Here is a 14,515-nt window from a genome sequence, read left to right as displayed (position 1 = left end):
TCTCATTTGCTTGTTGATGTGGGCTCGCACTTGGTTTCCTGGCAGGACACGCCCTACTTTAATGTTACTGGCTCCAGGACACACGCTGCAGCACTATGATTGGCTAGTTTATTCTGGCACGTGACCGGCCACACCGTCGTATACTTTGGCACTTTCGATTTCGAAGGACTTTGTAACAGCCGTCTTCCTCCGCCAGAGGTGGAAAGGGATCGGTTAGTATCAAAGTATTGTATACCTTGTTTTGTGTTGGCACTAACGACCCTTCGTGTGTTAAATATTTCGCAAGTTGGCAGTGGCAGCATGTAATTTGTTCTAACGTGTTTTCCACTTGTGCAGCCATGTAGTTTGTCCAAACGGACTTGCCGTACTATTTCCGCATTATAGTTTTCATTCCGGAGTCCATGAATAAAAGGTTCTGACGCTTCCCAGTGACCGTAAATGAAGCCGGACCACCGTGATGTGGTACTACGGGCGTGCGGCGCGACCTCGCTACGCGTCGGCGCCACGATCCAGACTCTGTGGAGCGGCTACGGCGAGATCGTCCGCCTGCACCTGGAAGGCTGCGAGCGGCCATCTGTAATCGTCAAGCACGTCAAGTTCCCTCCCGCGCGGGCTGAGCACGCAGCCGCCGACCCCGCGGCCGAGCGCTCCCACTTGAGGAAGGTGAGGTCCTACGAGGTGGAGACCTACTGGTACCAGAACTACGCCACCAATCCTCGGTGCAGGATACCCGCCTGTCTGACCGCTTGCGCCCATGGAAACGAGATGCTCATCGTGCTGGAGGACCTGGACGTGGCCGGTTACGACCGAAGGAGGTTTTGTACTTTAATTTACACCCCATTAAGATAGTGGACTTCCTGACAACTCACAAAGAAATGAAATCCTGATGTCACTATGTCAGAGGCTAATAACTTAAATGGGAAACATATTTTGCAACCCATGAATGATTTCCTTGTTGTTTTGCACAATTTGTAGTTGGTTGTAAAAATAAAATCTAATATAATTTAAACAACGGTAGATTTTGCACCACATGATCTAGGATAATTTCAGTATTATTTTTTTCCTGCACATACAGTATCCATCCATCCATTTTCTTTGCCGCTTATCCTCATGAGCGTCACGGGGAGTGCTGGAGCCTATCTCGGCTGTCAACGGGCAGGGGGCGGGGTACACCCTGAATGGGTCGCCAGCCAATCGCAGGGCACATGGAGACAAACACAATCACACCTAGGCGCAATTTAGAGTGTCCAATTAATGTTGCATGGTTTTGAGAGGACAACATGCAAACTCCACACAGGGAGGGCTGGGATCGAACCCTGGTCCTCAGAACTTTGAGGCCATTGCTTTTACCAGCTGCTCCACCGTGCCGCCACATACAGTATATAAAAGGAAAATAAATATAGCACAACATCGTAAACAATTACTTCACACCACATGACCTGGTATGAAATCAACATTTTTTTCCCCCACACAGGAATAGATTTTGCACCACTTGTAGTTGTTTAGGCGGCACGGTGGAGCAGCTGGTAGAGCGTTGGTCTCAGAGTTCTGAAGTCTCAGGGTTCAATCCCGAACCCGCCTGTGTGGACTTTGCATGTTCTCCCTGTGCCTTGTGTGGGTTTTTTCCGGGCACTCCGGTTTCCCCCCCACATCCCAAAATCATGCAACATTAATTGGACACTCAAAATTGTCCCTAGATGTGATTGTGACTGCAGCTGTTGTCTGTCTCGATGTGCCCTGCGATTGGCTGGCAACCAGTTCAGGCTGTACCCCGCCTCCTGTGTGTTGACAGCTGGGATAGGCTCTAGCCCGCGACCCTTGTGAGGATAAGCAGCTAAGAAAATGGATGGATGTAGTTGTTTAAATAGGCCCTTTTATTGTTGTACTTGCAGAACCAGCGTGAAGGACGACGAGATGAGGGCCTGCCTCAGCTGGTTGGCCCACTTCCACGCTCACTTCCTGGGCGTGTCCCCACAGGGCCTGTGGCCAATCGGCACCTACTGGCACCTGGAAACGCGCCCGGACGAGCTGGAGGCCATGGGCGACGCCAGGCTGAAGGCGGCGGCCGGCGCCCTGGATGCGGCGCTCAACGGTTGCCGCTTCCATACGGTCGTCCACGGCGATGCCAAGCTGGCCAACTTCTGCTTCCCTGGGGACGGACGGGACGTGGCGGCCGTGGACTTCCAGTATGTGGGTGGCGGCTGCGGGATGAAGGATGTGGCGTACTTCTTGTCCAGCTGCCTTGAGGAGAGAGAGTGCGACAAGAAGGTGCCGGGCCTGCTGGACCATTACTTTGCCGAATTAAAGCGTGGGGTGAGCACCCAGGCAGACTTTGCGGCGCTGGAGGAAGAGTGGCGGGAGATGTTCGCCTTCGCCTGGACCGACTTCCGTCGTTTCCTGCTGGGGTGGATGCCGGGACACAGGAAGGTCGACCGCTACAGCAAGAGGCTGGCTGATGAGGTTCTGCACAAGCTCAAGCTCTGAATGCAAACAAAAACATCACTATAACAGTTTATATATATATATATATATATATATATATATATATATATACAGCACTTAGAATAATTTTGTAATATTTGCCTTTTGCGCCCAACATCTCAAAATCTTCATCATCTTTTTGTGAGTGTTGTGATACAGTACACACCAGCAGAAAAATTATTTCATTAACATTATTTCAGATTTAAAAAAATATATACATTTTGTTCCTTACATGACTGACAAAATAAAAATTGTCTGTGGCTTAACATTTATTTTTAAGTCTGACCCAATTTCATTTTAATACATTTTTCAAAAAAATACATTTTCCTTCGGACTCCCTTTCAAAGTTCTTTAAAATGGATCAATTGTATCAAAAACAGTAACATTAAAATCCACTTAACTCTTGTATTTCCTCAACAGGAAATCCAAGTATGATTTTGAGTAAAACTGCAATTTAGAAATAAATTGTTGTCAAATAAATGATAAAACTTGATAAAGTAAGTAAGTATCTTTAGGCTTGTCCCTTTCAGGGTCGCCACAGCGTGTCATCTCAGATGAACGCACATATATGTTTGGCACAATTTTTACGCCGGATGCCCTTCCTGAGGCAACCCTTCTCAGGGAGTGGAGGCCCCAGTGGGATACGAACCCACAACCCCTGGTTTACCAAACCAGTGCTCTTACCGCTGAGCTACAGGGCCTCAAAAATGATAAAACTTGATAAATCATGTAAATGTACGGCTCTAATATGTAGTCTGACCCAGTTTCGACCCAACATTTAAAATTTTTTGCCAAATTAAGACTTTAATTTTCCCTTCTTTTTTTTAAACGACAATCAAAGCCACCTTTCTGAAGTTTTAAAATGTGATATTGTCATATATCTGGAATAATTACATACAAATGCTCATTAAAAAAGGGCTAATTTGTTTAAAAGTTTTTTTTTTTAGAGATGTTTATTTCATGTAAGTCATGTGCTGTTCCCCACATCTGCACATACTGCTGATGCCAGGAAGCGCACGTGACCATGTGAATGAAAATATTCGCCCCGCCCCCAATATTATAATTGTTGAGTGTCGTTGCACCTAAATGATTAATATTTTGGATAACTGAAAATATATTTTTAAAATATGCATGGAAATTATAAAATATTAAAACGTGCACTTATGTCATATTTTGCTCGTATGCAATCGAACTAAATGCTATATTCTTGAGCGACGACGACGACATTTTTCCCTTTAGTTGTCGCGCTCATGTTACGTCACACCACGCGGAAACGTCAGACATGTTTTCGCAATTACGTCATTGACAACAACAAGTCCGAATAAACAGAAGGCGACGGCGTCGTTTCACCATCGACGCATTCCAAAGAGGTAAACGCGGAAGGCAAAGGTTTTTTTTTTTTTTACCTTTTAAAGGCGCTCTCAAAGCCGAGAGTCGCTGTGTGGAAACAGGAGAGAAGCCGAGATGTTTTAATTGCTAACGAGAGCTAGCAGCTACGTTAGCCGCCGAGCGAACACTAGTTGGTAAACATGCTAAATAAATAATACTTTACGCAATATGGTAAAATCTGTACTTGGGCTTAGTGCCGTTAGGTTAAATGCTTAAAACGGTTACAAAAATTAAACTTGATAACGCACAGTTTTTAACAGCCATAGTGGGAAGAGTTACTACTAAAGTCAGCAAGTATGTTAGTATTCAAAATTCATCCCCTGAAGCCTTTTTCACGAAAGTGCAAGGCATTTAGCAGACATTCCAAGCGTTAAACAATCAGAAAGCCTCAAGAAGATACAAGACATTTGCCATGCGATTTTGACCAGGTGTCATCTCTTCCTCCCCCTACCAGAAATCTCCACCGACTGAACAAACCTGCCCCCCCTCAAGGAATGATGTAGAAGGCGTAACGTCCCTCAGCGATGCTTTGAAGGGGGCTTCTGCTCAGGCGGTGACACGACAACTATGAATCATGGCGTCAGGGGCAGCAGACACCCCGGTAACCCTGGTCATCAAGACCCCCGACCAGAAGTATGAAGACCACACCGTCAACTGCTTCCTGAGCTGGACGGTGGAGAAGCTGAAGAGTCATATCGCCAACGTATACCCCGGCAAGCCTGTGAGTCATTCTACCACTCTTCGGTATTGGACGTTTCACCGTGATGTCACAAGTACTTCCGGGTCGCAAAAGAAGGACCCAAAAAAAAACAGGATTTATCTTGGTCGCACCTGTATAAAAAAATCAAATAAAATCCCCAACATTTTCTCAATGTTTACTGCAGCGCTCCAGAGATCAGCGGCTGGTGTACTTGGGAAATCTCCTGGAGGACCACCTCCATCTCCGAGATGTGCTGCGCCAGGTACACGTTGACCGCAGTAGTCTGCTATTTGGTTTGGCGTCGCCATTTTAGTGTCAATTTGATCATTTCTTGTCGTCCTTCAAAAATGATTTTTTTTTTTTGCCTTAGACATCTTGTCCGATAGCTTCCAAATTTAAAGGATACGCAGGGAACCTCTGCTCATTTGCGGTTTGGTACTCGCAAATCCACCTTTTTGTAATTTTTTTTTAAAGACTTAAACCTTTGTACAATATATTGTGGGAGGAGCTAACTTTAAACTGAGCTGTTAGCCGAAGCGATTGACAGTTTTTGCCGCATGTGAGTTTATTTTTTTCTCTGCCGAGTGGATAATAATCAACTTTTAAATCCTGGCCTAACCCCAGAATTTCTAAACCTACACCCAAATCTTCCCCTTGTTTCTTGTCTCTTGTGTCTGTTCGGGCAGCATAACGAGCACCACGTGTTGCATCTGGTGTACAACTTTTGCACTCAGCCGGACTCACATGGACCTAGTAGTGTCTCCATGCTCAACGCCGGCGTGAGTATCACGCCCCCCGTTGTCTCCGCCACGTGTCAACTTCTGATTGCTCCTCTCATCTTTGTTAAGAATTCAAAAACTGCAACGTCGGCGCTTCCTGACACTTCCCTTCCGGAAGGTCCAGATGGGCTCAGGCGTCGAGGCGCCATCCTCAACTTTAACCCTCGCAGCCCTGCCGGCATACCTCAATGGTGCGCATAGCACATTTATCACCTCCTGCTTTATTCTTTAAGAAAACGTTTTGTTTTTTTTCATCATTTTCAATACTAGGCCTCAAGGAGGAGCCCGGTTGCCTTTGCAAGGTGCCCAGATGTTGATGCCCATGCAGATGTGGTGGTGGCAGCAGATCTATGCACGACACTACTACATGCAGTAGTGAGTATGATTAGTCTTGCATTGTTGTGCGGTTTACATACAGTATAAACGCAATAATATCTCGTCACTGGGATTTTGTGTGCAGCAGGAAACAATCATCCTCTTTTTTTTCAGCGTTTAACAAAATGGAAGCTGCTGACAACCTTTTCATTAAATTATGACAGAAATAGCGCTGGGTGATTAATCAATTCAGTTGTGTACTTTTTTTTAATTAGCGGCTTTTTTGTCTTGGTGATGTAAAAATTAATTTTGAGGGTCTTGTAAATGTCCTCCTCCATCTTCCTCATCGCAGTCAAGCGGCGGTGGCGGCCTTTCAGCCTCCAAGCTTCCCCGCTGCCACCTCGCAGCCACCGCCGCCTCCCCGGCCTAATGAAACCGCGCGCCCCCCGCTGGCGCCCGTCCGGGCCGCCGACCCCGTGCCGGAGAACCTGGTGCCACCTGCCGCGGCGGATGCCAACATCCAGATGAACGCGCAGGCCGGGGGGGACGTGCTGAACGAGGACGGGCTGAACCGTGATTGGCTGGACTGGCTGTACGCGCTGTTCCGAGTCTGCGTCCTGCTCAGCTTCGTCTACTTCTACTCCACCTTCGGCCGCTTGGTCGTGGTCGCGGGCGCCATGATGCTGGTTTATCTGTGAGTCGAAAGGGATTTGGGCGAGAGACGCGGGGTGCGCCTTGGACTGATCGCCAGTCAATCGCAGGCCGCGTGCAGTGTGGACAAGCAAGCATTCAGGCTCTCATTCACACTAGAGACAGTTTAGATTTCTCATTGAGGCCAACGGGCATGTTTTGGGTTTGTGCGAGGAATCCGGAGTAACCCCATGTCCTCAAGTCTTGAGGAAGACACGCTAACCTCTTGCTCCACCGCGCTGCCTGAGATTTGGTAACTGACCTGAGATGTTACGCTGTGACAAGCCAAAAGATTTCACCAGCCGAGATCTCTGCTTACTTTTCTTTTAGATAGTGCGCCGCTTAAAAATTTGGTTGCCAAGATATAGGCAGTGAAGGTCTGCGTGAGGGTGGGGGTTATTTAAATTAGCCACTCTGATACGTGAGAGTGGAAATTGTGAAGCGCTCGCTCACACATTTTCAGAAATAGGTACACGAGCAAAGATTTACTTAGTTGTTTTAATTTCACACTTGAAGGAAGGGAACATGGCGGCACGGTGGCGCAGCTGGTAAAGCATTGGCCGCACAGTTCTGCGGTCCCGGGTTCAATCGCAGACCCGCCTGTGTGGAGTTTGCATGTTCTCCCCGTGCCTGCGTGGGTTTTCTCCGGGCACTTCGGTTTCCTCCCACATCCCAAAAACATGGAACATTAATTGGACACTCTAAATTGCCCCTCGGTGTGATTGTGAGTGCGGCTGTTTGTCTCTATCTCCCCTGTGATTGGCTGGCAACCAGTTCAGGGTGTGCCCCGCCTCCTGCCCGTTGACAGCTGGGATAGGCTCGTGCACTCCCCGTGACCCTTGTGAGGATAAGCAGCTAAGAAAATGGATGGATTTAAGGAAGGGAAGATGATCTAGACACATCGAGTTGTATATGAGACAAATTCTTTATATCTGTCAGAATATGGGCAAAAATGTTTTCCCAAGTATGTTTGCAAATATCTTATTTTAACGAAAAACAAAGATAAGTATGCGTTATTATTATCAAAATAAATGTAGTTTTGAATATTCTGGTGCTCAAAGTGTTAATAGATCAAGAATTGTCAATTGATTTGATAATCAGCAAAAATGATCAGTTGATTCGATTATTGATCGATCATTGCACCTCTATATATACTTTTACATGTTATGTCTCCATTAAATGCTGTTTGAAGCAGAAGTTTAGAAAGTTCTTTTTGTTTTAGGCACCAGGTGGGCTGGTTTCCCTTCAGGACGCTGGAGCAGCAGCAGCCGCAGCCGCAGCCACCGGACTTTCAGGATCCTGAGCAAATCCAAGCTCGGGAGGAAGCTGAGATGCAGCGGGGCTTACGGGAATTGGTGCGTTTTGACACATTGCATCACAGCGTAACCGGTTATCGGACGCTATTGCCTTTTCCGAAGTTCAAACCGTGTCTCGTCTGACGTATGTTCGTAAACAAAGAGGAGCTGCAACAGTAACTTCTTTGCGTTGTGATGTGTAATTTCCAAGTTATTTCAAGAAATTTTTACTTTGAATCTTGATGAACAAGCAAGAGTTAAACGATAGAAAATAAGACATACAAAATGCTGTTCCCCAAATCTAGAAATGTGATAAGATCATAAGGTCATATTGCTGTAAAAATTGACACTTAACCTTTTTTTATGTTGTGGTAACAATAAGTTTTCCTACTTTCTAAACTCAACTACCAAATCACATTCATTAATTTTTGGACAAGAAATGTATTTTCACATGATATTTTTAGTTTCTGGAAGGCTTTTAATGGTTTACTAGAGTCCAATGGAGCAAGTGAATAGTCCTAATTTGATTTGAAGTACCGTAATTCCTGGCCTACAGAGCCCACCTGGTTATAAGCCTCACCCAATAAATTTGCAAAGGAAATAGCATTTGGTATATACGTATGCCGCAGCTGTGTAAAAGCTGCAAGTGCCCACATTGAAACACAAGATATTTGCAAAGAAAGAAAGACGGTACACAGTTTAACGCTAGTACAGCTGCGCTAATGCTAATGAGAGCGCTGTGCTAACAGGGCCGATTAAAAAAAAAAAAAAAAAAAAAAAAAACAGAAAACATCACTGAGACACAGCAGGGCCGGTGTGGTAAAAGTCACGTCCTCGGCACATATATTCCACCAGTGTCACTCTTTTACACCCGAGTGCCCCCTTGTGACCGTGAGAAAAAAATGCACAAATTATTTTAAAATAAAATTCATTGTGCAAACAAACTTCCAATTTCAAGCACTATAAAGAAAAAACAAATGTGTGTGTGTATATATATATATATATATATATATATATTTTTTTTTATAATAATGACAAGAGTTGTGTTGTTAGTTAAACTCATTATGCAGTAAAAGAAGCAAAAAAGAAAGTGAGAAATTCCAGAACAAGCTGAAAGTTCCGTGAAATCCAAGAAGGCCTGAGCGTTGAACGACATGTTTGCTCGTCTTCAGGAGCGAGTGATGGACCACGGCATGGAGGAAGCCGAGCGAGAGGACCGCGGCTTGCTCACCGCGGCGTGGTCCTTCGTCAGCACCTTCTTCGCCTCCCTCGTTCCGGAGGGCTGGCCCCAGCAACCTCCCGATTTCCCCCCTGGGCTGCGTCCTCGTTAGTCCTCCACAGGCCTAAACTAGTGAACCCATGTAGATTTTTTTTTTTACTGTGGCTCTTCGATAAAGTCTGACAAAGAACGTTTTGGAAATACTGTACAGTAATTATGAATAGATGCATAATAACACAAAAGGGAGCGAGCAACCTTCCGATAGGAAAGAGGGCAAAGGTGAATGTTTGACAATGTGCATCATGATGGTGTGGTTTGTCTATTTAACAATTCATACGCAAGATATTACTTTGATCTCATGGCTACACTTATTCTTTTTTTGGAGAATAAAAAGCTTTCCGTCTGTTCAATTGTTTTTCTTTCTCGTTAGTTCTTTGCTGCCCATGTCAACGGCTGTGACAACTCATTAATATGCAAGTTGCAAGTGCCAACATCGAAACCCACATTGAAACACAAGATATTTACAAAGAAAGACAGTCCACAGAAAGAGTTTAACGCTAGCGAAGTGCTAACGCTACTGCTAATGCTAACAGGCCCAGTTAAAATCAAACTTACCGGTAAATATCACTCAGACATGCCAGTAACAGCAGCAACACTAGCTAACGCTAGTGCAGCTAGCTAAAAATAATTGCGATACGGCAGTAACACGCTAACGCAGCGCTAAGAGGGCCAGACCGGTAAAAGTCACTTCCTCGGCACATACTGTATGTTCCACTGGTCTCACGCTTACCTTTTTCGCTCGAGTGCCCCCTTGTGGCCATGAGAAAAATGCACAAATTAGCCTCATCACCGCATAAACCGCAGGGTTGAAAGCGTGTGAAAAATCGCAGCTTGTAGTCCGGAAATTAAACTGCTTATATGTAGACAATTTGTTTAGTTTTCTATTACATCCATGAGCTGAATGTTTGCATATTTAGTATTTGTGTATTAATGTAATGGTATGGATATTTTGATTCAGTTTAATATGCCATATATATATTTTTTTTTTAAATAATTCACATTAGTATCAAGAAGTGTATTGGAGTCACAATCACTGCAAATAAGATGTTACAATTTGGCCTTGGCCAATACTCTGCTAGGTTGTTGCCGTGCAGTAAACATTTTTTTTCTTGTATTTTAATTTCAAGCATTAGCATAATTTCCGGCCTATAAACCGCGACTTTTTTCACACGCTTTCAACCCTGCGGTTTGTGTGGTGATACGGCTAATTTGTGCATTTTTTGTAATGGCTGCAAGGGGGCACTCGAGTGGAAAAGGTAAAAGTGAGACGGGTGAAATATATGTGCAGAAAAAGTGACTTTTACCGGTCTGGCCCTGTTAGCGCTGCCCTGGCGTGTTGCTGCTATGTTACTGGCCTGCCTCAGTGATACTTACCGGTAAGTTTTATTTTAACCGGCCCTGTTCGCGTCAGTGTTAGCGCGGCACTAGCTCTGTAGGCCGGGAATTACGTTAAAGACCAACGATGGTGTCACAACTATGCGTAAATAAATGCAACGATGAATAGATATAAGTAAACAATAAATTTTGTTGACAATAAACGAACACCAAAATTGGAAAGTGACAACTAAATATGAATTGACACGATACACATATGCACTGAACTTAATATGATGAGTAGAATTGGTTTTAGGAATGCAATACAGGTTTTAGTAAAAAAAAAAAAATCTGAATAAATGAATGCAAGTAGGATGACAAAAAAATTATTAATAGCAGGAATTAAGTGTGATTTCATGTTAGATGGGGGAAAAAAGCGAAATTCTGGTTTGAACTATAAATGTAGATTTGAATTGAATTGGAAGCAGCAAGAATAGTCAGCAGCGTTGGATGTGACTAATGACTGTAATGTAACAATAATCTCCATAGAAGCATTCAAATACCAATAACGTGAACTCTCAGTGCTGATATTATGCAGCCGATATTAATGTCAGATGTGAATGTGCACAAAAAGCAGCAAGAATGGGCAGCGGCATTAAACGACACGACGCGATGCACTTCAGACGAGTCCCCCGAAAAGTCGTAATGCAATCAGCATGGATTTTTCTGTAGCGGGCTCAATTAATTATGCATGACATGGGCTTGACGGACGTTTGATTTGGTTACGTCCCCGCCCCGTCGATCCAATCGGGTTAGGATCTTACCCCGGTGTCCCCCCTTGTGCCTTCCAACGCTCCTTATCTGAGCTGATTTTTTTTTTTTTTTTTTTTTTTTTTTTTTAAGTGTTTGGACTCTTGTAGGACATTTCATCATCATAATAAGTTGTTGTTATTCAGCCTGTTTCTCTCCTATCAAACCTCCTTGTCTTTAGAGGACATACTCACTTCATTACAACCGTGCGAGTGTGTTTGACAGTTTGCTCAGTTGATTTGAGGTCGACACACAGACACCAAAGGGGTTGGTCTACTTTTCGCATAGCTAAAGGTGGTGGCTGATTGAGACTTATTGGCTACTTTATGACTTTACGTTGTTAAAATCATGTTAATTTTTTTATACATATTTGATCGTTTATACCGTAATTTCCGGCCTCCAAGCCGCGACTTTTATCACACGCTTTCAACCCTGCGGTTTATGCAGTGATGCGGCTAATTTGTGCATTTTTTGTAACGGCCGCAAGGGGGCACTCGAGCAGAAAAGGTAAGAATGAGACCGGTGGAATACATGTGCTGAGGAAGTGACTTTTACCGGCCCTGTTAGAGCTGCACTAGCGTCAGCGCTGCACTAGCGTGTTGCTGCTGTGTTACTGGCATGTCTGAGTGATATTTACCGGTAAGTTTTATTTTAACTGGGCCTGTTAGCATTAGGACTAGTGTTAGCACTAGCGTTAGCGTTAAACTCTTTCTGTGTAGTCTTTCTTTGTAAATACCTCATGTTTTAATGTGGATTTCAATGTGGGCACTTGCGGCTTTTTCACAGCTGCGGCGTACGTATGTACCAAATGGTATTTCCTTTACAAATGTACTCGGTGAAGCTTGTAACCAGGTGCGCTCTGTTGGCCGGTGTGACGGTCTGAGCGCTCCCATGTGCTGAAAAGTCTCCTTGTGATTAATGCGCGCGCGTTACGGAGAGGGGAACTCTGGGTACGTAGCAAACGCTTACTGGGAAATCCCCCGGTCCCATAGTTCCTCTTCTTCTACATAGACGGAGCTAACATACGTTATGACCTAACCTTCAAACAAAAGTTGATAAAAAGATATACACGTATATGTACATTCGCTGTGTTCGTCTTTCTGAGACGTCCATAGTGAAAATGAACACTCGGCGACAAGTTTTCGAATGGTACATGTGTGTATGTATGTATGGATGGATGGGGAAGTTTCAGACTGGCCGGAAGTTTACAAAATACGCGGATGCGCATTAATCACAAGGAGACTTCTCAGCACCGGGAGCGCTCAGACCGTCACACCGGGAATTACGGTAAGCCATAAATTAGCCAAATGTTTATTATTGTTGTAGTGCTTCAGTTCTAGAAAATTGGAGGAGGGGTTGGCTTCAAAGGGAGTGGTTGGCTAATTTGTGAAACATTGTACTGTATGAGGAAAGTAAAGTGACGTGACTGGTTCTCATCTCATCTATGGTAGAGAATGAAGTAATGCTATTCTATGCATAGTATTATGTATATATGAATGTAGTGAGAACAAGCAGCAAGGATAGTCAGTAGCATTGTTTGTTTACGTTTCAATAATTTGTAAATAATATTTTTAAAAATTGCTTTTGGATTTGAGTGATTGAAAAAAAAAATCCAGATTTCCACCATATTCACGTTTATTGTGATGCAGTTGTGAATGAAAATAGCAACATGAATACCAAAATATAACTGCACGAATAAAAATAATAAAATACAATTCTGACCATTATATCACATTAGTATTAATCATCGTCGTAATCACAATACTGATTAAAAAAATAATCGCTTCAATAAAACAGTACAAATAAGAAAAGCAATAAATGATTTAATCGATGCAAACTGCGGCGCATGTTATCTTTATAAATGTCATTTATCGTCAAGCTTTTTATGCTAAACGCGTTCCGGCGACATTGGGTTTGAATCCCGCTTCCACTTCCTGTCTTGTTGGTGTCTCATCACGGACATGTCGCTTGTCCTCCGAGCACTTTGGTGGCGTCTTGGAGCTCAGAAAGCACTTTGCCGCTAAATGCCCGCAGACACGCCATCCATCACGCGGCCTGCTCTTAATCTATTAGCATATTGTTAGCAAGATAGCCGCGGAACCGACCCGTTAGCTCGTTTCGTAGCGATTGCTAAAAGCCCCGGGTGGAAGAAAATGGGCTAAATGTTAAATTGATAGAAACCAGGCAGGGGTTGGGGCAAATGTACTCGCACTCTCTTCTTATACGTTTAAAAAAGAATAATACTGGTAAAGGTAGAAATATTCATGAAATGCCTGTACAAAGGTAAAAACAATATATTCTGGAAAGTAATTAAGTACAAAAAGTTTAAGAAGTACAAAGTGACAGGAAGTTAGGTACGGTACAAAAGTGAAATACAATCTCTGAAATGTACATCACAGCAAAGTTAACTAACAAAGTTAACAAACTTAAGTGCAAAAGTAATAAAAAAAATAAAATAAAAATCAAGTTTGCAAAGTTTGAATTTTTTCTTTAATTTTACGCCTGTTTATTTTCACAACTCAGAAATTATACCACTTATTCACCGATTCACTTATTTATCCATCCTTTAAAAGCTCTTCCCCATTTTTTCCATAGACTTTTAATCTAATATCTAATTTGATAAACACGTTTTTCACTTAACATTTTATTTAAAAATCCCACATCTAATTTTAAGTTTTTGACATTATTTTTCTTCATTTTATTTTTCCATTTCGTTTAGTTATGACACTCATTTGTAATTTGTCCTTTGTGTGTTTGTGTTTGTATTTATGCCAATTTTAGCCTGTATTTTTTTATAAATACATTTTTATTATTTTTCACATTCATTTTTTTATATTTATTTTTCTAAATTTTCTAAAATTCTCGTGTCATTTTAAAAAATAGCCCCACACAAAAGCAAGTCGCCACCAGAGGGCGCTGTTGATCAGTAGTATTATTTTGTCAATGTCTACTTGAATGGAGTCCATCGCAGTCATTTACATAACCCTGATAACCTTAACTTTAAAATAAACATTTTCTAGATGTATAAATACTCAAAAATATGTAGCTCAGATGTTATGTGCAAATACGAATGGAACAAAAACAAGTCAGGATTTGGGTGGTGATATATATTTTTTATGTTTGACAACTTTTTCAAGGTGATACATTACACATTATTTTCAGAGAACAAAATAAATATATTGCACTTAAAAAACAAGGTAAAAAAAACAAAACAAGATTGTTTGGTGCTCAAATGACAACAAACAAGCAAATGTGATTTGTACATTTTACATTCATGGAACCCAAATAAATAATCAGGATGATTTTTTTTTAATGTACATATTCTTATGCCCCACCAGAATTGAAAATATGACATCAGCAATGTGACTTTGGAGTCAAACCTTTCTGTTTCAGTGATATGAATTTTAAAATTCTAATTGTGAAGAAAAAAAATCACAAAAACAATTATGAGAAGACAATTAAG

The 14,515-nt window shown here is 42.7% G+C and overlaps 2 protein-coding genes across 5 annotated transcripts; both read left to right on the top strand.

Annotated features, from left to right (window-relative positions):
* Window positions 1-78: 78 nt before the first annotated feature.
* pkdc (protein kinase-like domain containing) lies at window positions 79-2,753 on the top strand. Of its 2 annotated transcripts, XM_061820983.1 has the most exons (3): window positions 79-212; window positions 430-815; window positions 1,893-2,753. In XM_061820983.1, exons 2-3 carry the CDS (start codon window positions 439-441, stop codon window positions 2,482-2,484), a joined length of 969 nt encoding a protein of 322 aa, XP_061676967.1. In that variant the 5' UTR covers window positions 79-212; window positions 430-438; the 3' UTR covers window positions 2,485-2,753. The 2 variants fall into 2 exon arrangements, with proteins under 2 accessions (XP_061676967.1, XP_061676966.1); XM_061820982.1 differs by lacking the exon at window positions 79-212 and having other exon boundaries at window positions 219-815.
* Window positions 2,754-3,724: 971 nt separating this feature from the next.
* herpud2 (HERPUD family member 2) lies at window positions 3,725-9,278 on the top strand. Of its 3 annotated transcripts, XM_061820981.1 has the most exons (9): window positions 3,858-4,004; window positions 4,325-4,591; window positions 4,755-4,832; window positions 5,257-5,349; window positions 5,419-5,540; window positions 5,620-5,724; window positions 6,017-6,358; window positions 7,577-7,709; window positions 8,822-9,278. In XM_061820981.1, the coding sequence occupies exons 2-9, from the start codon at window positions 4,445-4,447 to the stop codon at window positions 8,978-8,980; spliced, it is 1,179 nt and encodes a 392-aa protein (XP_061676965.1). In that variant the 5' UTR covers window positions 3,858-4,004; window positions 4,325-4,444; the 3' UTR covers window positions 8,981-9,278. The 3 variants fall into 3 exon arrangements, with proteins under 3 accessions (XP_061676964.1, XP_061676965.1, XP_061676963.1); XM_061820980.1 differs by lacking the exon at window positions 3,858-4,004 and adding an exon at window positions 3,725-3,851 and having other exon boundaries at window positions 5,257-5,540; XM_061820979.1 differs by having other exon boundaries at window positions 5,257-5,540.
* Window positions 9,279-14,515: the final 5,237 nt, after the last annotated feature.

The sequence above is a fragment of the Syngnathoides biaculeatus genome, chromosome 5 (genome assembly GCF_019802595.1).
Source record: "Syngnathoides biaculeatus isolate LvHL_M chromosome 5, ASM1980259v1, whole genome shotgun sequence".
NCBI classification, from domain to species: domain Eukaryota; kingdom Metazoa; phylum Chordata; class Actinopteri; order Syngnathiformes; family Syngnathidae; genus Syngnathoides; species Syngnathoides biaculeatus.
Note: the sequence above shows the minus strand (reverse complement) of the source record. Positions and strands in the feature narration are given on the sequence as shown.

What these genes read in the sequence shown, in the direction of transcription:
- pkdc (XM_061820983.1), top strand. Translation starts at nt 439, where the DNA reads ATGAAGCCGGACCACCGTGATGTGGTACTACGGGCGTGCGGCGCGACC. An exon ending in GCCGGTTACGACCGAAGGAG is followed by an intron (nt 816 to 1,892) that starts GTTTTGTACTTT and finishes TTGTACTTGCAG; the next exon opens with AACCAGCGTGAAGGACGACG.
- herpud2 (XM_061820980.1), top strand. Translation starts at nt 4,445, where the DNA reads ATGGCGTCAGGGGCAGCAGACACCCCGGTAACCCTGGTCATCAAGACC. An exon ending in ACGTATACCCCGGCAAGCCT is followed by an intron (nt 4,592 to 4,754) that starts GTGAGTCATTCT and finishes TGTTTACTGCAG; the next exon opens with CGCTCCAGAGATCAGCGGCT. An exon ending in CCTGCCGGCATACCTCAATG is followed by an intron (nt 5,541 to 5,619) that starts GTGCGCATAGCA and finishes TTTCAATACTAG; the next exon opens with GCCTCAAGGAGGAGCCCGGT.